General features: G+C 33.9%; 1 protein-coding gene across 3 annotated transcripts in view; it reads left to right on the top strand.

Annotated features, from left to right (window-relative positions):
- The window catches only part of SGK3 (serum/glucocorticoid regulated kinase family member 3), a 176961-nt gene that overhangs the window by 138199 nt on the left and 14598 nt on the right, over window positions 1-24164 (top strand). For all 3 annotated transcript variants that reach the window (XM_036886222.2, XM_036886221.2, XM_057498026.1), the window contains exons 5-12: window positions 62-137; window positions 8426-8513; window positions 12682-12731; window positions 15134-15191; window positions 19425-19508; window positions 19608-19739; window positions 23469-23581; window positions 23677-23713. In XM_036886222.2, the coding sequence (XP_036742117.2) occupies window positions 62-137; window positions 8426-8513; window positions 12682-12731; window positions 15134-15191; window positions 19425-19508; window positions 19608-19739; window positions 23469-23581; window positions 23677-23713 (638 nt within the window). The remainder of the gene's footprint in view (window positions 1-61; window positions 138-8425; window positions 8514-12681; window positions 12732-15133; window positions 15192-19424; window positions 19509-19607; window positions 19740-23468; window positions 23582-23676; window positions 23714-24164) is intronic.

Here is a 24164-nt window from a genome sequence, read left to right as displayed (position 1 = left end):
ATTGATAGTAATTACATAGTCTGACATAAATAATCCTAATTGTTTCTATCTCTCTTAACAGATTTTATTAAACAAAGAAGAGCAGGACTGAATGAATTCATTCAGAACTTAGTTAGGTATCCAGAGCTTTACAACCAGTAAGTAATTTTCATTGTGTTCTACAGAGACACTGAAACCAAACCTAATAATATTGAATAAGCTACTGATACAGATTCTTTACATTCTATGGAATATTACTATGCTATTTATATTTGTAAAATATTCTTTGAGCATTTTCCTCCTGGTATTCTTAATCTCCTTTTCCTTCCACCATCTCAAAGCCCTACTTTCTTTTGTACTTATATTAGTTTTACAGATTAAACTGAAAATAAATCTGCACAGCACACAGATAAAACATTTTGTTAATTATATTTATTCTTGCTTCAAAAAGGATTTATTGGGCACAGGCTGTGTCATGGGAAAGTGAAGAGAAATGAGAGCCATCCTGACCTTCCAGTTGCATAGACTCCCAGTCTAGTGGGAGAAACAGATATATAAAACAAAATATTAAATTTTAAAAATTAAAGCTAGGAAAGTTTAATGATAGAGATGCTAGAAGATAGAGAACAATATGGCCAGCTTTTCTTTAGGGAGTCCAAGGAAAGCTCCCTAGTGCAATCAGTCGTTCAAGAAAAAAAGGTAGGGAGAGCACTCCTGGTAAAGGGAGCAAGACATGTACCAGAATCTACAAAAAGCCTGAAATGTTTAGGACACTTAAGTATTAACATTTCATGGTGACTGAAACAGAGTAGGTTCTCAGAAAGGAGATGAGGCTGGGTGAGTTGGCAGGGTCAGGCACACATGACACCACTTCTTATTCCATCTGGGACAGTGCTCTCGTCTTAACCCAGACAAGACCTCCAGTCCTCAGCACAGCATTCCAGGCAGCCACTTAACATGAAGGGCTTTCCCAGCCCTATGTGTGTCTCATGCTAATGAATTTAAACTTCCTTCTGTTGGCCAGCAGCTCCCAAAGAAGGTAGAAGGTAGGTCCTATCAGAAATACCTAGGATTATACAGGTAGCTCCATGGTTTGAGATGTGTTTCCATTTTTGAGTTTGGTAATTGGTTCATGGGTAATTGTATTTATTATGATTTGTAATTTACACATATGTTATGTATACTTTTTTTGTATGTATAGAGTTTTATATTCTGAGAAGAAATAAAGGGTAAAGTAAAATATCTGAGAAGATTTTCTACAGCTCACCCATCTGTGTAGATGTAAAGGTTGCCTTATGAACAGTGAAACAAATACGTGACACACTTCAACAGTCTTTTTGCAATCACACTGAAACAGTACTTTTAGCAATTGTTGTGAAACCAGTGATCACCGTATATATAGTTATTTTCAGTTTGCAGAGGGCTTTCTCCATTCTGAGCAGATCCTCTGACTTCCTTTTTTAACTTACTTCATTTTGCTGATAAGCAAAATGCTAGAACTGGACCTCCTGTAACCAAGGTCTTCTGCCTAGTGCTGGATTTTTCCTGATGCTCACAGGTAGGACGAGGGTCAGGGGGGTCCAGTGCCTCTAGTAGCTTAGTAGCTCTGGGATTGGTCAGTGCATCGAGGAGCAGGTGCCTCTCCATTCAGGTCTTCCAGCAAATGATGGAGGGGCACAAAATTAAGGAGGATCCTTGAACTCAGAGTTCCTCCTTTGTCTCTCCTTCAGCAAAGAGCCTTTTATTGTTTGGCCCTTTGTAAAATCACTTTTTAACATTTATTCCTTTTCTCTAGGACAAATTCTGTTATTTGCAACCTAGATCTAATCTTCTAACCTTTGCTTTTTACTGTATACACTTATGATTACTTCAGATGGCATTTTACTGCCTCATTTGAAGTATAATTCACACAGTGAGAGCTTGAATTTGTCTTCTCCTTTGACACAGCCTCACATGGACTAACTAGAGTAAATGGTGGCAGTGGTTATTATTTTTTTCTCCTGGTACTTTGAACAGTGTTACTCAGAACTTCTAACATTATCTGTTAAATTCTAACCATTCATTCTGGATCTAGAATAGTATTATAAAGATGTTATATTTTGTATTAAATACAACTGTTCATTTTAACATTATACTATAAAATACACAATTCTTAAGTATATAACCCAGTGGATTTTTACATACATATGCACCCTCTAACCACCTCCATTCCATTCAAGGTAGAGGCCATTTACAACACTCCACAAAAATAAATAGCCAAGGGGTTTTTTAAACTTAATTTTTTTGGGGGTGGGGGGTGACTTTTCTGGGGGGTGGTTGTATCATGAATTGATATAATCTGAATAACAATACCACAAAAAGAGCAAAAAGAAATATAGCTATATATGAGTAATTTAGACTTAATTTTTAACTGACATTTTCTATAAAAAATGACATTTCCTATTTTCTGGGTCTCATTTGTTGTTAACAGAACTTTATTAATTTTCACTCTTGATTTAAACATCAAACTGTTTGTAAAGTAGGACAGATTTAAGAGAGCAGGAAGCCAGTCAGCATGTGTACCTTGAACACTACTGTATGCCTATAATTATTGTGTTAGGGAAGTACACTATAAAAATAGCTTTACTTCAATAGAGAACATTGATTTTCAAAATCAACTTTATTATAAAGTTGATTTTAAAAATTACTAAAAAAAATGGAATAAGATTTTTCTCTGGAAAAAATATTATAAAGTTGATTTTAAAAGTTATTAAAAAACTGGAATGAATATTTCTCTTATCTCTGGATAGAAACAGGTTTTTTTCTGAGCAATATTAGCAGTGTATGATGTACTACAAAGTAAAACAATGACAAATTTGACTTACTAAAAACTTTTAAGCCCCCAAAATCACAAGTGAAATAAAAAATGAAATATAGAAAAAGTTTCCCATGATAAAGGACAGTAATGGAAAAATATACTTAATATAGAAAGAGCTCATGCAGATAATACACACTTAAGACACCAAAAGAAAAAAAAAGCACATTAACATTAATCATTTACAAAAGAGGATACAAATGGCTAATTAATTACCTGAGAAACCGAACATTTTCTTATCTACTTAGGAGTGTAAAGGGAAGCAAAAAAAAACCTTATTTTAGCTTTATTGCAATATACCACATACAGAAAAGAGGACAGATCATGACTATATAGCTTAGTGAACTATGAGGGAGCAACACATCTAAATGAATACATTACCATACCCCAGGCCAAGAAATAGACCATTACCAGTACCCCTGAGACTCTCACGTGCCTCCTCTCAATCTGTATTCCTTTCTTCCTTCCCAAGGATAACTACTCTCATAATTTGTAGTAGCATAGATTAATGTGCCTTTTTTGAACTTTCTATAAATGGAAACATACAATACATATTTTCTGTCTGGATTATTGTCAACAATGTGAAGGTCATCTATATTGTTGAATACAGCTGTAATATATTCATTCTCATTGCTGTATAATATCCCATTGTAGGAACATACAACAGTTTATCCATTCTGCTGATGGGCATTTGAGTTGTTTCATTTTCTGGCTATTATGAGTAATGTTGCCGTTAACATATCTTTTCTTGCACATGTGCAAGCATTTTTGGTGTTATCTTGGAGTAGAATTCCTTGGTTGTAGGATTTTTGTATTTAACCTTAGGGGATAATGTTAAAATAGTTTTCCAAACTGATTATACCAACTTATATGTCCACCATCCATGTATAAAATAATATTGCTCCCCTCACCAATACTTAATGTTGTTAGTCTTTCCCATTTTAACCATTCTGGTGAGTGGGTAGTGGTATCTTATTGTTGCTTTAATTTGTATTTCACTTATTACTAGTAAAGTTGAGTATCTTTGCCTTAAATTACTATTTTTTACTTATCAAATTATCAGAGATGTAATATAAACTGTAACATTTAATGCTAAGCAAAGTGGGAGAGATCTTCAAGATGTTCACATACTGCTAGGAGAGTATAAATTGGTACAACCTCTCTGGAAAGCAGCCTAACAAACTATTTAAAGCCTGAAAATGATTTATAATTCAGATCAAATAATTTCATTTTTAAAAATCTGTAGTGAAAATCATAAATGCAGTTCAAATGTTATACACAAAGATCGTAAATTACATATTTATAGCCATGAAAGTTGTGTAATAAAATGTTTGAAGCCATCTATGTACCCTAAAGAATCACTGAGTAACCAGCTTATCCATATTATACAGCATCATACATCTATCAAAAGTGATTGTTTACAAAGAGTTTTTAACAACATGGGGAAATGCTTATCGTGTAATTTTTAGGTGAAAACCAGTGAAATGAAAGTATTTTAAATGTAGCATATAGTCTTAATGGTACATAGAAAAAAACTGAAATAAAATGCCTAAATGTTAATAGTATTTGCCTCTGTGTAGTAAGATTAAAGATCTCCACCCTCATCTCTAGAAGACTTTTTGGAGCTAGAACTCAAAATTCACCGTGTTAGCTATTTTGAAAGTGTATGATTCATTGGCTTTTGTAGTACAGTCACAGTGCTGTATAACCATTATCACCAGCTCATTCTGTTGCTCCAAATCTAACATAACATCATCCCAAAAGAAACTGCACTTTCAGTTTTCCCCTTTCCCATCCTTGGCAACTAGAAATCTACCTTGTATGTCTAAGGATTTGCTTATTCTGAACATTTCATGTAAATGGAATCATACAATATGTGACTCTTCTCTTCTTTTGTTCATTTACCATACTGTTTTTGAGGTTCATTCATGTTATATGTATCACTACTTCATTCCTTCCTGTGGTTGAAAAATATTTCATTGTATGGACAAACTGCATTTTGTTCTTTCATCAGTTGTTGGATATTTGAGTGCTTGAACATTGTGTATGAGTTTTTCTGTGAACATATGTTTTTATTTCTCTTGGGTACACAGGAATGGAATTGCTGGGTCACACGGAAACTTCCTCTTTAACTTTTTGAGGACCTGCCAAACTGTTTTCCATAGAGTTGTACCATTCTACATTCTCTCCAGCCCTTCCCCTTTTTAGAAATTATTAAAGTGAATTTATATTATTTGTATTATTAAGAAAAGTTTGAGGAGGTAGTACCTCAGATAGTGATTAAATCATTCCTCAGAATTGTCATTAGTCTGTGCAAGGCCCCTCTTTTATTTTAGCCCTTTTTTTTCCTTCATCTTTAATCTTCATAACCCATTTCTTCATTCCCACTTGTGATCTTTTTTTTTTAAGGTATTATTGATATACACTCTTATGAAGGTTTCACATGAAAAAACACTGTGGTTACTACATTTACCCATATTATCAAGTCCCCACCCATACCCCATTGCAGTCACTGTCCATCAGTGTAGTAAGATGCCACAGATTCACTATGTGCCCTCTCTGTGCTACACTGTCTTCCTGGTAACTCCTCATACCCTGTGTATTAAACATAATACCCCTCAATCCCCTTCTCCCTGCCTCCCCACCTGCCCACCCACATCCTTCCTCCCACACCCCTCCCCTTTGGTAACCACTAGACCCTTCTTGGAGTTTCTGTCTGCTGCTGTTTTGTTCCTTCAGTTTTGCTTTGTTGTTATACTTCACAAATGAGGGAAATCATTTGGCACTTGTATTTCTCCACCTGGCTTATTTCACTGAGCATAATATCCTCCAGCTCCATCCATGTTGTTGCAAATGGAAGGATTTTTTTTTAAATTTTTTATTAAGGTATGATTGATATACACTCTTATAGAGGTTTCATATGAAAAAACAATGTGGTTACTACATTCACCCATATTATCAAGTCCCCACCCATACCCCAATGCAGTCACTGTCCATCAGTGCAGCAAGATGCCACAGATCCACTATGTGCCTTCTCTGTTGCTACACTGTTCTCCCCGTGATCTCCTACACCATGTGTACTAAACATAGTACCCCTTCTCCCTCCCTCCCCACCCACCCTCCCAAACCTCTCCCCTTTGGTAACTACTAGTTCATTCCTGGAGTCTCTGAGTCTGCTACCATTTTGTTCCTTCAGTTTTGCTTCATTGTTACACTCCACAAATGAGAGAAATCATATGGCATTTGTCTTTCTCCGCCTGCCTTATTTCACTGAGCATAATGTCCTCCAGCTCCATCCATGTTGTTGCAAATGGTAGGATTTGTTTCTTATGGCTGAATAGTATTCCATTGTGTATATGTATCACATCTTCTTTATCCATTCATCTACTGATGGACACTTAGGTTCCTTCCATATCTTGGCTATTGTAAAAAGTGCTGCAATAAACAGAGGGGTGCATATGTTTTTTTGAATCTGAGAAGTTGTATTCTTTGGGTAAATTCCAAGAAGTGGGATTCCCAGGTCAAATGGTATTTCTATTTTTAGTTTTTTGAGGAACCTCCATATTGCTTTCCACAATGGTTGAACTAGCTTACATTCCCACCAGCAGTGTAGGAGGCTTTCTCCACATCCTTGCCAGTATTTGTTGTTCTTAGTTTTTTCTATGCTGGCCATCCTTATTGGTGTGAGGTGATATCTCACTGTGATTTTAATTTGCATTTGCCTGATGATTAGTGATGTGGAGCATCTTTTCATGTGAATTTCTTCTTTGGAGAATTGTCTCTTCATATCCTCTGCCCATTTTTTAATCGAGTTATTTGCTTTTTGGTTGTTGAGGCATGTGTGTTCTTTATATATTTTGGTTGTTAACCCCTTGTCAGATACGTCATCTACAAATATATTCTCCCATACTGTAGGATGCCTTTTTGTTCTATTGATGGTGTCCTTTGCTGTACAGAAGCTTTTTAGTTTGATGTAGTCCCATGTGTTCATTTTTGCTTTTGTTTCCCTTGCTGAATGAGATGTGTTCAGGAAGAATTTGTTCATGTTTATATTCAGGAGATTTTTGCCTGTGTTTTCTTCTAAGAGTTTTATGGTTTCATGACTTATATTCAGGTCTTTGATCCATTTTGACTTTACTTTTGTGTATGGGGTTAAACAATAATCCAGATTCATTCTCTTGCATGTAGCTGTCCAGTTTTGGCAACACCAGTTGTTGAAGGGGCTATCATTTTCCCATTGTATGTCCATAGGTCCTTTATCATATATTAATGGACCTTATATGGTTGGGTTTATATCTGGGCTCTCTAGTCTGTTCCATTGGTCTATTGTTCTGTTCTTGTACCAGTGCCAAATTGTCTTGATTACTGTGGCTTTGTAGTAGAGCCTTAAGTTGGGGAGCATAATCCCCCCAGCTTTATTCTGGATTGCTCTGGCTATTCAGGGTCTTTTGTGCTTCCATATGAATTTTAGAATGATTTGCTCTAGTTCGTTGAAGAATGCTGTTGGTATTTTGATAGGAATTGCATCGAATCTGTAGATTGCTTTAGGCAGGATGGCCATTTTGACAATATTAATTCTTCCTATCCATGAGCATGGAATGTTTTTCCATTTATTGGTATCTTCTTTAATGTCTCTCATGAGTGTCTTGTAGTTTTGGGGGTATAGGTCTTTCACTTCCTTGGTTAAGTTTATTCCTAGGTATTCTTTTTGATGCAATTGTGAATGGTATTTTTTTTCTGATTTCTCTTTCTGCTAGTTCATCTTTAGTATATAGGAATGCAACAGATTTTTGTGTATCCACTGTTGATCTTTTGATACCCACTATGATGTTATGTGTCTTTGGATATATTTGATTAATTGCTGCTTTGAGTCTGTATTTAATGAATGTACATAAATGGTACTCCCCTATATAGAGAGAGAAAATTCCTTGTTTCTGACTGCTGAGTGGAATTCTCTGTAGATAGTTACCATAGCTTGCTTACTGTATGTATGCCTATTTTGCTCCTGACTCACTACTATTGAGAATATTGCAATGAGTATCCTAGTTACAGGTCTTTTACTGAACTTGTATGTCGTTTTTTTTCTGCGGTTTATTCCTAGAACTGGAATTTCTGGACCTAGAGAAAATGCATGCATGGTTTTACCAACTATTGCCAGATTGCTTTTCAGAAAAGTTATCTCATTTTATATTCTTTCTTACCAATATATGAAGGTGTCTCCTTATATCCCTACCAACTTTTGGTATTACCTATCTAATTTTTGTGAGTTAATGGACATCAAGGGGTATATCATTATTGTTTTAATTTGTATTTCTCTGATTATTAATGAAGTTAGACATCTTCATAAATTTTCTTACCATTTGGGTTTTCTCTTCTGTGAACTTCCTATTTATACCTTTGTCCATTTGTCTGTTGGAATTCTTATTTTTTTTAAGTTAATTTGCTTATTTCTTTTTTATAATGAATATTAATGGATTTTAATTGACTTTTTGCTGTAAATGCTACTGTAGTTAACTGTTATTTTTATTTTAAAAGGGAGAAAAGCTGCAGAAATACTTTCAAAGTCATAATAAAGTTAATTTTTGTTTTTAGTCCAGATGTCAGAGCATTCCTTCAAATGGACAGTCCAAAACATCAGTCAGATCCATCTGAAGATGAGGATGAAAGAAGTATTCAGAAGGTAGTAAGAGGGATTGTATATTTTTAACAGAAAAAATATCATTCCTCAAAGATGAAATTATTGGGAACTTCAGGACATTTACTTAAAATGATAAAATTTCATCCACTATAGATTTTCTGCTCTGTAGAACACAAAAAAATAAGTGTGGACACCTCTTACTGATCATTGTCATAAAGTTTATAGAATGAATACTTTTGTATAAAAAGTGATATGTCAGAGTTTAAAAATAGAAGTATTACCCATCTTATTTCCAACCAAACCCAGTAATTTTTAACATTTTAGTGATTTTCTTTCTAATCTTAATATACAGGGATTTTAATTATCTAATTTTAGTTATATAGTATATACAGTTTTATATTCTGTCTTTCTTCACTTTACATCTTATTTTTTGATCAATGTATCTTCAGCAGCACCAGCATACTTGAAACTATTTTGAATTTTGGCCAGCAGGAAGGACCTTTTCAGCCAGAATATTACATCTCCCTTCCTCTGCATTATCAGGTTTTATAAATACGCTTGTGCCAGTTGATGTCAACTAACTTTTGCTCTTGTAGGTTATGCATATAATCAATATGTATTCCAAATAAAGAATAGGATATTATTTTTGAAATAAATTGTGATAAACAAGTATAATAAGCTTGTGGCTTATTATGAAAATATTTTCAACATTTACCTTGGAAAGCTGTGTAGGAAAAGTAAATTACAATAATTTAACCCAAATACTATAGAGCAATTAAAATTATACTGAAAATGTTATATAAATATAATACCTTTATAATTAAAATTTGATATAACTTGTTAAATATATATGAAAATCAGAAGTGGTGGATTGATGTACATTTTTGTTTTTATAATGTCTTTTGACTTTGTCATGGTTCTGTTTTTGTGATTTAAAAGATGATATTATGAGTTGGAACATTACTGTCCCACAGATAAAATCTTCATATTCCTTTTCTGGTGACTACTGGATAGGAGTATTTTTCTTCTCTGATACCCCAAGAGGATTCTCAGTTAAGAGAACAGATTTAACTTTTTGTCTCTGACATGGTTGCTCCTAGGATAATGTAAGGGAATATTTTAAAGTTATTTCTGTGCAGCTTATCACAAAAGAAACAATGAACTGGGAAAACGTTTGTAATAAATAAGGCATAAAAAGGAATAACATCTGTGTAAAAAGCTAATACAAATGGATTATTAGAAATAATGATATTTAAGATCCCAGTAGAAAAAAGGAAAAGGGTCATGAAAAAGTACTCTTAGTCAACAAATACATGGAGAGATGTTCAACCTTGACGCCAAAAGCAAGTACAGTTTTTAAATGAGAGATTTTTTTTCCTTTACCTAATGAACAAAAATGTAGAGTAAATAAAATACTGTTTTAGTATTGGTTAATCTACATGGGTACCCTGGGGCTCTACTGGTGGTGGTATAATTTTATGCCATTCTTTTGGAGAGCAGTTTAGCAATAGGTATCAAACATGAAAATAGTCAAGTCACTTAGGAGTTGATGCAAATGAAATAATCCTTCACATGAAAAAAACAAGGTATATATTTAAATATGACCTACATGAAAAAATAGAATCAGCGTTTATGTTCATCAACCACATAGCATTTGTCCCCACATATTGTGTACCTGAGAAATATTTTTGAAGATAGTATTTTAAGTTTTGATATACTATTAAGTGAAATCAGGGTATAAAATTGTATATGCATATTCATGTAATGTGATTCCAGTCAGGTTTTATAAGTTACACAAAAACAATATGAAATTGCTGTAAATATTTGTAAAATCATCTGTTGGTAAGGTTATGGATTTTAAAAAAATGTCTTGTCCCTAATACTTTCCATCCTTTCCAACTACAAGTATATGTTTTTAATTGAAAAAGGTGAAACTATTCAAAAATATTTTAAAGAATAAAATCTATGCAACTGTAATTTTCCAGTTGAAACTATAAGTTTAGGTCATTAAAAAAATGTCTTGCCTTGCCTTGCTTATAAGAGACAACTGGTTTTGAAGAACCAAACTGAGACAGATTCCTGGGTTCTGGCTTCTGTTCTGCCAGTTTTGACTTTAAATCTGAATTTTATTTCCTTTTCCTTTCTTCATCCATAAAATCTGAAACTTGGACTAGGATCTCTTGCAGTTTAAAATACTGATAAAAAGAATCTCTACCAAAAAATGGGAAGGAACCATACTTATCTTACTGTTGTAACTATTTATTAAGGACTTTTAAGTAGATAATGAAATGAAGTTAATAGTCAGAAGATACCTTAGAGGGCATCTGGACCTCTATCACCTTATTTATAGAGACAAAAATAGAGGCTGAGATGTCAAGAAAATTAAGCTCTTGATTAGTGTTCATTCTGGTAATAAATTATACCTCAGCCTCAGTGTAGTAATCAGATATAATCTTTAAAAATAGTGGGTACAGTAAAAAGTTATCTAATTATATTTCCCAATAATTTTTATTAATATTTCAGAAATGTGCTCCTTAGCAAAGTCCTTGTGAAATAAAATCTTACTACATAATAATATAATTTGGGAGACAAGCTCTCCTTTTGTTTAGTCCACACTTAATTCTCTTCCCTCATCTATATAAGAAAAGGTTATTTAATGAAAAAGTGTTCCAGTTTTCTGCGCATTCATTCAAAGAGTAAGTGTATTGAAATAACAACTTAGTTTAGACTATGTTAACAGATTCTATGGAGCACTATAATATTTAAGCATAAAAGATTACTCCATGTTAAAATTAATGCTACCACAGGATCTCATTTAACAAACCAGAGCATTGATACATTTTTTTGTCTTGTGCTAGGTTGTATGGTTCCTTACATTTCTATCTTCTGGGGATTGAAAATTTATTACATGAAGATTTTTTATGTAAAGATATTGGTAGGAAATAAATTTGATTTGTAACTAAGAAGCTGGTGCTGATATTTTATAACAAATGTGCTGCAGAACTTTTGCCCTTTATTTTACAGAATAGTTTGTATTCTGGAGATTGCTATTAAGTTTCAAATGTACTTAAGTGGAAATATATATGACACGTCTCTAGTAAGAAATTGCTTAGATGAAATTTTTTAGGTATGAGTAACTTAGAGTTTTTAAGAGCCTACTTTTTTTTTTTATTAAGATGTCATTGATATATACTCTTACGAAGGTTTCACATGGAAAACAATGTGGTTACTACGTTCACCCATATTATCAAGTACCCCCCATACCCCATTGAAGTCACTGTCCATTAGTGTAGTAAGATGCCACAGAGTCACTACTTGTTTAAGAGCCTACTTCTTAACTATAGCTTATATGAAGTATAATTTTACAGTGCTCTAGTAAAAGTATGCATGTCTGAGACATCTATAACTGATTTTAATTTTCTGAATATGTAAAGAATTTCAAAGAGAATTTACATGAAGCAGAATTCACTTATACTTAGCTTTTATGAAAAGTGCTCATTGACTCAATAACAGGATCACTAGAATAGTATGTTGGGAATTTGAGTTAAATTTCTAGCTAATTATTAATGAATTTAAATATTTTATTAATTAAACTGCTTTATGGCATACTAGGTGAGTAAAGATTTGCTTGTAAGCTAACACAAGGGATTAAATTTACTTAAGTGTTGTAAAGAGAAAAGCCTATCTAAAATTTTGATTCTGCCACAATAGTGGAATTAGAAAAGCACTCATTTTATACATGTTTGCTTTAGAAATATGTTTGTCTCCTATCAAACTAAAATTTGCAATCCAGCATTTGCAGTATTCATCATACTATCATTTCCTGTCTTTAATAAGCTATTATTTGAAAAATTGAAAAACAGGCATTTTAACCAGCTTTTTAAATGTGAATGATCCCTCTTAAATTGTGATTTTAATACCCACTTCTTCCAAGGAGCTTCCCCAGTTTCATTTGGCAACTTTGAGCTTGATTTCTTCCTTTTCTTACAACTGCTCTTGAAATTTATCATAAAAATGATTTTGTTTGTATTGATTATATATGTCTCCAAGTAAGTTTATGCACTTATTAAGAATTAGAACTTTAGATTTCTGTAACATGGCAATACATCTCAGTCTGTAGTACAGTTATGTATATTTTATTTCAAAACCATTGACTGATAACCTTTGAAGCTTCAAAAAGAATAATTTTTTTTTTCCCCCATCCCAACAGCTACACTCTACCTCACAGAACATCAACCTGGGACCATCTGGAAATCCTCAGTAGGTTTAATTTGGTTCAAACAATCCTTTAACTAAATTCTAGGAAGATTTTGTTTATGTGTGAATGTGCAGATATACATAATTATGCCAGTTTAACTGGAGGCCTATGAAAAATAACTGTGGTTACACTAAATACAGTATTGTATGCTTGCCTGGTTTACTCCTCTAGCTTTGCATTGCTTTAGGAGAGCTCTCAGGAGTTTTTCATCAACAAATTGTTAATTGGGTTTTGTTGTTTTGCCATTGTCACTTTTCTGGGTGTCTTTTGATGTGTGTCTGGAAAATCAGCAGACCGTATTTCCTATGGGACCTTAAGTCCTGGGAGATACTTGGGAGGTGTTCTGACTAAAATGTCAGTGCAGGTCTAACTGATATTCTCCTGGTGCTCAGCATTATGGGTGCAACCCTACTTGTTAGCCAACATGTTCCAGAGATGTCATGATGAACACTAGCATATTAAGGATGATTAAACTTTGTCCATTCTCTCCTGTAGTCCCATATTTATTTGAACACAGAGGAAACACTTTGAGAAACACCAGGAGCAACAGAAATAAACTTCATCTTGAGTGTCAACTCCAGCATTTCATTAGAAGTGAATACCTAGAACACTGAATACAAAGGATTCCAAGGCCACTTCTTAACTCAGTTTGAGGAGTGCCCTGCCAGATTAGTGATAGCTGCCATGGATTGGGAGAGGAATATAGTGTTGCTATCCTTACTTGTAACTATTCATACAGTCTTACCAGTTAATTCTAAAGTCATCTATCTTTTATCCTAGGATATTACATTTCCCTTACTCTTTCGGACTACTTAGAGAGTGAATGTAGACAGAAAAGAGAAATGGTCCAAAGACTGAGTCCTGGGACACATCAGCATTATAGTAAGTTCAGGGAGTCACCAGTAAAAATGAAGAGTAGTAAGATAGGAGGAAAAAAATTAGGTGAATAAAGTTTCTCAGGGACAGAGTAATCTACTCTGTTAATGTTGCTGATAAGGTAAGTAAAGTGATGGTGGAGAATTGACTGGATTTAATAAGTCATTGGTGACCTTTATGAGCAGTTTCAGTGGTGTGGTGGGTACAAGACCCTGATAGGAAAGGGTTCGTGAGAGAACTAGAGGAGAGGATAGCAGGTGCAGACTGTCAGTTTAGGCAACTTGAGGAGCTTTGCTGCAAAGGAAAGCAGAGAAATGGGATAGTAACTGGGAGAGTATTTTGGTTTTGAGCATTCTTTTCTGTCATCATAACATTGAGTTGGTAAGGCAGCACTAAAACAGAAATTTACTTTCAGTTAGGGTTCATCACCAGCAGTTAACAGTGGGGCCTTGGTCATGACGTCAGCCAGACTGTTTACTGTGTTTGAAGGATTTGCATGACTTTTCATGATTGCATTTGTTTAAAAAATCATTTCAGTATCTCAGCATATCATTAGAGAACACATAACTAATCCAAAGAGCAGGTTCTTGAAGAAGAACAACTAAGCTTAGTTAAGTATTTATCTCCCTGATCTTTACCTGTTATTATTTGACCTAGATCTGGTTTTACTGTCATGTTTGAATTGACTGTTTTCTTTGATAATGAATTAAAGGAAATTTAAAATCTAAATAGAGTCATTCTTTTCTCCCTAGAACATACAACTTAGGAATTCAGACTATGTTGACAGTAACAGCTCTTCAGGCTGCTTAAGCTCAACTTTCAACTGCTGTGTGCTTTTGCCTACATACAGCCAATGCTGTTTTTACCTGATAAGTTAATATAAATAAAAGGAAAATCTTAGTATTCCCTTTGGCTTCTCTACTCTTAGCTGTTATACATTACCACCTATGAGAATGAGCACAGAGGTTTTTTATCTGTAATGTACAATAAGTGATAATAATATGCAAAACACCATGATGACTTTATCTCCATCAGAAATTTTTCTTAGTGACTTTGCTAGGTGTTCCAGTAACTTCCTTTTCCAAAGAATTACCAGATATGATAGTCTTTGGGATATGTCAGTAATTTATATAGTTGTTCAGTTTCTTCATTAACAACATTGGTAAGGTTTATAGCTGATAAAATTGGTTTACATACAAGCTATGTTGAGTTCAAAATGAAAATATATGTATAACTTATATATTCTTTTCTCTCAGTGAGTGTATTATTGAATCCTTCTTAAGCAGAACTTAATGAGGCTTAAATAAAGCTAAAAAATGCCTTATTTAATCAGAAAGTAGATATTACTATTTATTATTACCTGTTTTATATTAAAAATGAGATGCTACCAGTGTGAAAGCTGGAGTCATCATGCTTGTGTTTTATACCCATTTACTTATTAAAGAGTGAGGTGCTAAGAAATGTTTAAAAGTTAACATCTTTCCAATTTCTATGGGTCTTAATTCTTGTCATTGTTCATTTATAACAGTGCTAAACCATCAGACTTTGATTTCCTGAAAGTTATCGGAAAAGGCAGCTTTGGCAAGGTAAGAGTGTTTTTATTTTGTCATTCAGTGAATAAGTACTTAAGGAAAACATGCTGTGTATGTTCAAGGCCACAGGGCTCATTAGTATAAAGGACATGGTATGAAGATGCTTTGTTTGCCTTCTGAGTACAAACAGTATAATTAGGGAGATAAGGCATCTACTCAAATTCTGACATAAAATTCATTTGTTTAACATATTTTTTTGAGTACATACTATGTATCACACACCATGCTAGGCCTTGGTTAGATATTGAACAAAACTGACATAGTTATTACTACCTTTGCAGTGCTTATAACTCAATGGAGGAAACAGCAAATTAAAAATATGCAAACAAATAATTACAAGCAGTAATGGGACTAAGAAGAAAATGAAGAATAAAGTGAAGTGACAGGACAGTAGGCAGTGAAGGGGAATCCCTGCTTAGATGGCTTCTTTGAAGAGGTATTCTTTAAGCTGAGGCCGGAAAGACAAAAAATAACAGTTGGGGAAGGCAAAGGCTGTATAAAGACCCTGCTTCTACTCATACATTGTCAGATGAATCATATAACTTCACAGTGTAGTCATACTGAGGAGGGAGGATCATTTAAGGCCAGAAGTGTCATAGATGGAATTATCACAATCATCATGTACATTTAAGTACTCTTTTGTATTATATTCCAATCTGTAGTAAAAATAAATACGTGGTGTGGGAGGGTCATGGAGAAGACAGTGTAGCACAGAGAAGGCAAATAGTGACTCTGTGGCATCTTACTACACTGATGGACAGTGACTACAATGGGGTATGGGGGGGGACTCAATTATATGGGTGAATGTAGTAACCACATTATTTTTTCATGTGAAACCTTCGTAAGAGTGTGTATCAATAATGCCTTAATAAAAAATGTGTGTGTTTAATTATAGTTTGCTATATTCATAGCTTTCAGTATCTCTAGTTTGTTATTCTGAGTTCCCCTGATTCCAGAAACTGACCATACAATTAAACCCATGTGTTTATTAATTCAGCAAATATATATTGACCACCTGCTACATGCTGGACATTGTACTAGTACAGACAATGGAAAGTTAGAAATGGATCCTCCTCTCACAATGCTCACCATATGTTAGGATGTTAGAGATGATCGTCATTAAAAACAAAAACCACTATCTTTTGGAAACTTCATGTTTAGATCTAGAGTCTACTAGGAAGTGGTCTTGCATATAATATGAGGTGTAGGGTCGCAGTTTATTTTTTTCCCTATTGATATCGAGCTGATCCCACACAGTTTATAGAAAAGACTCTTCTATCCACACTAATCTGCAGGATAAGCATCATTGTCCATGTATGTATAGGCCTGCTTCTAGATTTTATGTTTTATATTCTGTTGTGAGATTTTATATTTTGTTTCATTGATGTCTTTATCCTTGTACCAGTACCACATTGTCATGACAAAGGTAGCTTAACACCCAACAGTACAAGTTCTCTCTACTTGTTCTTTTTCAGGAGGCTTTTCTTGGCCCTTTGCATATCTGTACGAATTTAAGAATTAGCATAAATCATATAACTTCACAGTGTAGTCATACTGAGGAGGGAGGATCATTTAAGGCCAGAAGTGTCATAGATGGAATTATCACAATCATCATGTACATTCAAGTATGCTTTTACTCTATACTCCAATCTGTAGTAAAAATAAATATGTGGTGTGGGGGGGGTCATGGAGAAGACAAGTGTAGCACAAGTCAGTTTCCACGAAATTCGGTTGGATTTTGATTGGAATTGCATTGAATCTGTAGATCAGTTTGGGAAGAATGGTTATATTTACATTATTGAGTCTTCCAATCCATGACCATGGTATACCCCTTTGTTAATTTTTTAGTTCATCTACAATTTTTCTCAGTAATGTTTTATAGTGTTCCGTATAGAATTTTTACATATCTTTAATTAGATTTAATCCCGTATGTTTCTTTTTTTATGCTGTAGAAAACTGTTATTAATTATTCAAGCTGAATATATATATATAAATATATGTGTATCACCTATGACGTTTTGGTTCTCCTAGCTATAAATCCAACAAAAATGCATGCACATATGCACTAGGAAAGGCATATGCCAGAATATTCATAACATCATTATTTATAAACAATTTAAATGTCAAAGAGGAGTGGATTAAATTGTGCAATGGCAGTATTCTGCACAACAGTAAAAAAAAGAATGTAAGTGTGTATTGCATAATTTAGAGGGAAAGAAGTCAGAGACAACTTTATGTGCTTTTAATTATTCTACTAATAAATTTTGTTAAAATAAAAAAAAAAGCAGAACTTGTTTACTGCCAGTGGTTACATTTGAGGAAGTCAGGGATGAGTAATTTCTGGAGTGGTAATAAAAGGGGGCTTCAGTCTACCTACAGTGTTTTATTTTTTGACCTGGATAGTTGTTTGCATAGTGTGTTCATTTTGTAGTAACTTACTGAGCTGTAATGATTTGTGAGTTTTTTATATATGTTATATTTAATAAAATTTTTTAAATCTTGGAGAGTGGTTAGAAACTAACAAAGTGCAATAAAACAAAGCAGAATACACAAAAAGAAGGAAAAACAAACAAATGCAAATTCACAATGCATTTGAATATAGCAATACATATATAATAAAGTAAAATAAATAATGGCAGTCTAATATTTATTCTAAACACTTTTCCAGTGAGTGCTCTTGGTTCTCCCCTTTCCATTTGCCCATTTGTTTTTTAACCATCTGTTCTCCAGATCTGCCAATATACTGAAAAATGCCTACTTGAAGGGAATCAGTACCTCCTAATTGCCTCAGTCTTTCAATTATTTTCTCAGATTGTACTTGAAGATGAATAATTTAAAAAGAGAAGGAAGGGTCAGTCACATCAGAGGTGTCAAGAAGAGGAAAAATGTAAGAAAGAATGAATGTTAACCGAGTCATATACTGTAGAGAACAAAAGAATGGGAAATGATGAAAATGCCAGCAGTTGAGCACAGGACATTTTCGCCTTGAAGACTCAGTTTTGACTCCACCTTTCTGAATAACAAACATTTAAAAAAATTAATAGACTTCATTTCATTTTTTAGAACAGTTTTAGATTTACAGAAAAACTGAGTAAAGAGAAAATGCAGAAATTTCAGATAATTCTCAAACCATTCTCCACTGCACACACAGTTTGCCTTATTAACATCTTAACATTAATATGATACATTTGATACAATTAATAAACCAATATTGGTACATTATTATTGACTGAAGTCAGTTGTTTATACATATTTCCTTACTTTTTTACCTAATGTCCTTTTTTATTCTAGGATCTCATCCACAATTCCACATTAAATTTGATTATCATGTCTCCTTAAGCTCCTCTTAGCTGTGACAGTTTCTCAAACTTTTCCTTGTTTTTGAGGACCTCACTGGTTTTGAGAAGTACTGGTTAGATATATTGTAAGTTACCTCCCTATTGGAATTTGATGTTTTTCTCATGATGAGATGGGTTATAGGTTTTGGCTAGGAAGACCACAGATGTACTAGAAATTAAGATGCCACAGTGTCACGAATTGCTGTCAGATCATCTCAAAAAGCTTTTGAACATGTAATTTTATTGTTACACAACTTGTGGTGCATCCATTAAAATTATTTGCAACCCCTTAAATTTTGAATCCCTTAAAATTATTTTCAAAACCTTGAGTATGTCTACCTTTTTTGGGGGGCAAGATCCCCTAAGCTTCCTCAGACCCTTGAAAGCGTCTGCATACAACCCAGCCCATCTTAAAAAATCAGCTATTCATGGTGCTTTCCCTGAACTCTTCTGAATTTGAAACCTATAAGAGAAACCTAAATGGTAAAACAAAAATGCATTTTGATGGCCTAGAAACCATATCCTCCTTTTTTGTGTGTGTAGTCATGAAATATATAGCCTCAGTATTTGTCAGGGCTGGTACACACACATGCACAAAGATCTCAAGCAGTATATTTTGGCACTTAAATTTAGTGGAAATCTCAACCATCAGTACATTAAATGACATGTGGTACCTGGCTATTCAAATGACCAACATCTTTTTTTGTTTTATTAAAATATTTAAGGAAAAGTAAAATTATAGAAATAAATTCAGTAGTTAACAATTTTCAAAATAAAAACACTATATTGTCTAGGTCCCTTTGACTTTCTTTTGTAAAATTTAACTATTGACAATTGAATTATTCCTATCACAATATTGAATAATATGCACAATCTTTAACTACAACAGGTTCTTCTTGCAAAACGGAAACTGGATGGAAAATTTTATGCTGTCAAGGTGTTACAGAAAAAAATAGTTCTGAACAGAAAAGAGGTAAAATAGCTTTGTTTTGCCTGTACTCTTTTTCTCAACTAACAGAGGTGTTCTCTGCTGTATAATACACATTGATCCTTTACCTTTTTTTTTTAACAGCAAAAACATATTATGGCTGAACGTAATGTGCTCTTGAAAAATGTGAAACATCCATTTTTGGTTGGGTTACATTATTCTTTCCAAACAACTGAAAAGCTGTATTTTGTTCTGGATTTTGTTAATGGAGGAGAGGTGAGTTTTATAACTAGTTTTCTAATGTATGTTTGGAAAAAATGGAATAAAGTCAAAAATTTTCTTTTCCTTATCAGTTTTTGGAAGGATTGTCCAGCATTAGAAGCTATTTGTGGAGTAGCAACAGTATATAAGGTGCTGGCTAATAAGTATAATGCAAGATGTGGATAAGTATAACACAAAGCTCTTCTCTTAAGCAGCTGAATGGTATAGGTGGGAAGGTTCATAAAAGAACCCTGTTATGAAGCTACAGATCTCATGGATAGTTTTGTCTCTGAGCTATGTAGCAAGAATAATAAACTGAAACATTAGAATAAAACATGATTTGTAACATTTAATTGCTGTTTCAATATTTGCATGCTATACATACTATTCCAGCCTGTCTTTTTCTAAAATGTGTAAACTATTAATCAGGTGAGATAATCCTCTAATAAAGAGTTCTGTGGTGAAGTCTGTTTGGAAATGTTTCATGTTATATCCCATTGGTGATTAACAGTGTTTCTTGGTTATTCACAATACATTTCAGCATGTTAAAGACTTTGAGAAGTGTTGCCTTAAAAAAAGCAAGGATTTCTTTAAAAAAATTTTTTTTACCATACAGTCCCCTTTTTTGTTTGAACCAGATCTATTAATAATATTCTAAAAAACTCTGAATCAGAGGGATATTGAAATATACTTTGGAAAATGCTGCTATTATAATAATTACAGTAATTGCTAACATATCCAGTATACTTAATGTGCCCAGTACTGACTCTTTGTACATGTTATTTTATCATCACAACAATCATTGTATAAAACAAAGAAACTGAGGCAAAGCAAAGGTAGGTAACTTGCTCAAGTTATAAGGTTAGTAAGTACTGGAACCAGGAATTGACCTCTGGCAGTCTGATTCCAGCATCTAGGGAGCTGACCATTCTGTATTCCTCTGCTTCTCAATCCTCCCACCTTTCTGATTTGTTTGATCTCCGATCTGTGAATGTGTCTTTAAAGTTATTTTAACTGGTAGATTTTGTCACATCTTTACAAAAGGATCTTCTGTCCCCTAATCCCAGAGCAAAAAGAGAGAGAAATAATTATTTCAACCTTAACTGTAGAATAAATGAACTAGAAGAAAGATGATCAGACATATCTAGATCATTCTAGAGGCAGATCATAAAAATAATCATTATTCAACCCCCTAAATCTATGACACAAATGCCTTATGACTCTTCAGTGTAGAAGCAAGATTATGAACTCCCCAGGTACCCCGATTCAGAGATACAGATCGACCTGGACCCACATTGTTCCTACCTTGAATATTATCATTTTATTTTGTGTGTGTGTTAGTGCTAAGATATAATGGTAATTTATTGATTATTATAATTTATAATTATTATTAATTATAATTATTTTATAATTTATCAATTTATAATTATTTTACATGCATTATTTCAATTAATGGTCACGAATTTTTGAGGTAAGCACTTTTGTGCCCGTTTTATAGGTAGAGAAGTTAAGGCTCAGAGAGGTTAAGTAACTTTCTCAGTGTCACAGTACTTTAAGTGTCAGGCCCTGGATTTAACCTAGACATAAGAACCACTCTGTCTTGGAAATACCATGTGAGGCATCTAACTGCAGATGAGATCCTTCTGCAAGTTGCCTACTTTGCATTTTCCTTGTGCTGTTTTAGGACTTTGCTTCTGAGCCCTATTTATATAGTGACCACCCATCAACTGAGTGGCAAAAGTGGAAAGAATTGGGCTTGTCTTCTAAAAGATACACTTGGCTAAAATAATGGGGGGAAAAAAGCAAATGAAATAGAATTTTGGGGTGTGGGGGATTGAATGGGGAGTCGGTAGAAGAGGAATAAAGATGAGAAAGGATAGAGATAAGGGGAGTATGATGTCATTCTGTGTTTCCTATTATTATTACTTTTATTTCCTCCCCCAATATTCATACTTAGATTTTATACTTGACATGATTTAACCTTGATATTTATTTTTGTATATTCAGATCTGTTTTGGATCCAGGTAGAATATAAGCAAATAAGTTTTATGATACTAGATATACAAATAAGCCTTTCTGAGCCTCAGCTTGCTCATTAATTCCCTATCGCAGAGTAGTTGGGTGAATTATAATATAAACATATAAAGTTCTTAGCATAGTGCCTTTGATTTAATAAACAGTCATTGTTAGCTATTATTAATGAATGCTCAGATTTTCATTTTTGGTAGTTTTCATTACAGTTATATTGGACATATGTGATCAGGAGACCAGTGAATAGAATATTTTAATAGTGTAAGCTACAGTCAATAAGAGCAGTGATGGGGTAAAAAGGATTTTTAAAATTTTAGTATTCCAGAAATAACTAAAAGATTATTTATTGGTTAGATACAGGGGGTAAGGGTAAAGGAGCAGTATGGTTGAATCCCAGGTCAGCCCCATTTGTCTACTCTGTCAGGATTTGTTGTGGTTGATCATCACTATAACCTTTCAGAAGAGGTTACAAAAATTTTGGGGGGCAACCTTTGAAAATCAGAGAAGTTAAATGAATTACACCCAGAAAAGAGAAGAACCAGTATTTAAACCTAGGTCTGATCAGCTCTAAAGTCTGACTCTGCTGTACCTTGCTGCCTCCCGTGGCTTAGAGGGCTGGGTGGAAAGTGATTATCATTAAAAGAGAGAAACAGCGATAAGTATGTAAGAGAAGACAGATGCTCTGTTTTAGACAAGTTGAAATTGTTGTCTTGTGAAATATTCAAGAAAGAGCAGCAGGCAAGCAGGTTTTTGCAGTAGAAGTTCCAAGCAGAGGTCTGAGCTGGGAATGTCCACATGAGTGACATCAACATGGAGGTGATAGTTAAAATGATGGATTTGGTTACCAGGGCAGAGCATCTAGAGAAAGAATCATGGTAGAGAAACTGAGGACAGAAAGTTTGTTAATCCCTGCAGCATAAGGGGCCAGAAAAGAATGAGGATGGAACTCTCCAAGGTAGAAGGAGACCTAAGAAGGAGAGATCGTTGTCTTAGAAGCCAGGGACTTAGAGTAAGGACCTAGCACAAACTTCACCCAGGCAGGTAACCTAATGATTAAAGGACAGGCTATAAGAAATAAGTTAAGAACTCAGAAGTTTAAGAAATGAACTGGAGAGTCCAGCTGCTACTCAGCTCCATCCATTTGCTACCACATTGAAATTTAGGCTTAATTATGCAGAGTTTTTTCCCCTGAAGAAACCATAACTATGAATTTTTACCAAAAAATTTCCCCATTTGTAAATGTTACAAATTAATGTACATTTTTCTAAACACAGTGTTTGGCTCAAAAAAATTAAATCTGTAGGTTATATATGATCTTCCAGCACTAGTTTCCAGTCTCTGAATAGTGTTTTTTTTTCCTCCAAATATAAGAACAGTAAAAAAAGGCCCAGTTAGATAACTATATGGCAATGTCAAGATCATTGATAACTTTTTCCAGAGTGCATTGTCTAGGGTGGTGACTGTCACACTGAGGATTGAGGAGTAAATGGGAGATGAGTACGTTAGCAAGGGCAAATAAAAAAAGACGCATGGTTGAATAGAGAGAATGGTTACTAGATGAGGGACACAGATAATGAAGAGCCACAGTTCTATGCTTGGTTGCATTTTTATCTCATGTTCAAAGTAAAAAAATAAATTCTATTTTTGTATTAATAAAATATATTTGTTTCATTTTATGTGTGGATGATCTTAATATTCATTTCCATTTTATAGCTGTTTTTTCACTTACAAAGAGAACGGTCCTTTCCTGAACACAGAGCTAGGTTTTATGCTGCTGAAATTGCCAGTGCATTGGGTTACTTGCATGCAATCAAAATAGTGTACAGGTAAATTTTAAAAATATTATTTGTAAAAATGTCTTTTTATTATTTTATTTCAGTTAATATTCATTTTTGTTTTTCTTTCCCTTTTAATTTGATAGAGACTTGAAACCAGAAAATATTCTTTTGGATTCAGTAGTAAGTATTATCTTTTATAAACCTATTTATTAGTTCTCAATTTTTGTTGTCATTATGCTTAGTGAAAAAAGTCAGCTTCAAAGATTCCCTAGTACATAATTCTGTTTATATAACATTCTTAGAACTATAGAGGTGGAGACCAGTGGTTGCAAGGGGCAGGGACCAAGGGAATAGGAGAGTGCAAGGATAAGGGGTAGCAGGAGGGAGTTCCTTTGTTCCTTTGGGATGATGGGCAGTTCCCTATCTTGATTATGGTGGTAATTAATGAATCTATAGATCTTCATTGCATAAAACTACACATACATACACACAAATGATCATGCAAAAGAATCATAAAAACTGAATAAAGTTTGTAAAGTCTAGTTAACAGTATTGTACCTATGTCAGTTTCCTAATTTTGACATCTTATCATAGTGTATAAGGCATCAGCATTGGGGGAAGCTGGGTGAGG

The sequence above is a fragment of the Manis pentadactyla genome, chromosome 3 (genome assembly GCF_030020395.1).
Source record: "Manis pentadactyla isolate mManPen7 chromosome 3, mManPen7.hap1, whole genome shotgun sequence".
NCBI lineage: Eukaryota > Metazoa > Chordata > Mammalia > Pholidota > Manidae > Manis > Manis pentadactyla.
This window is presented reverse-complemented; position numbering and strand designations above follow the sequence as displayed.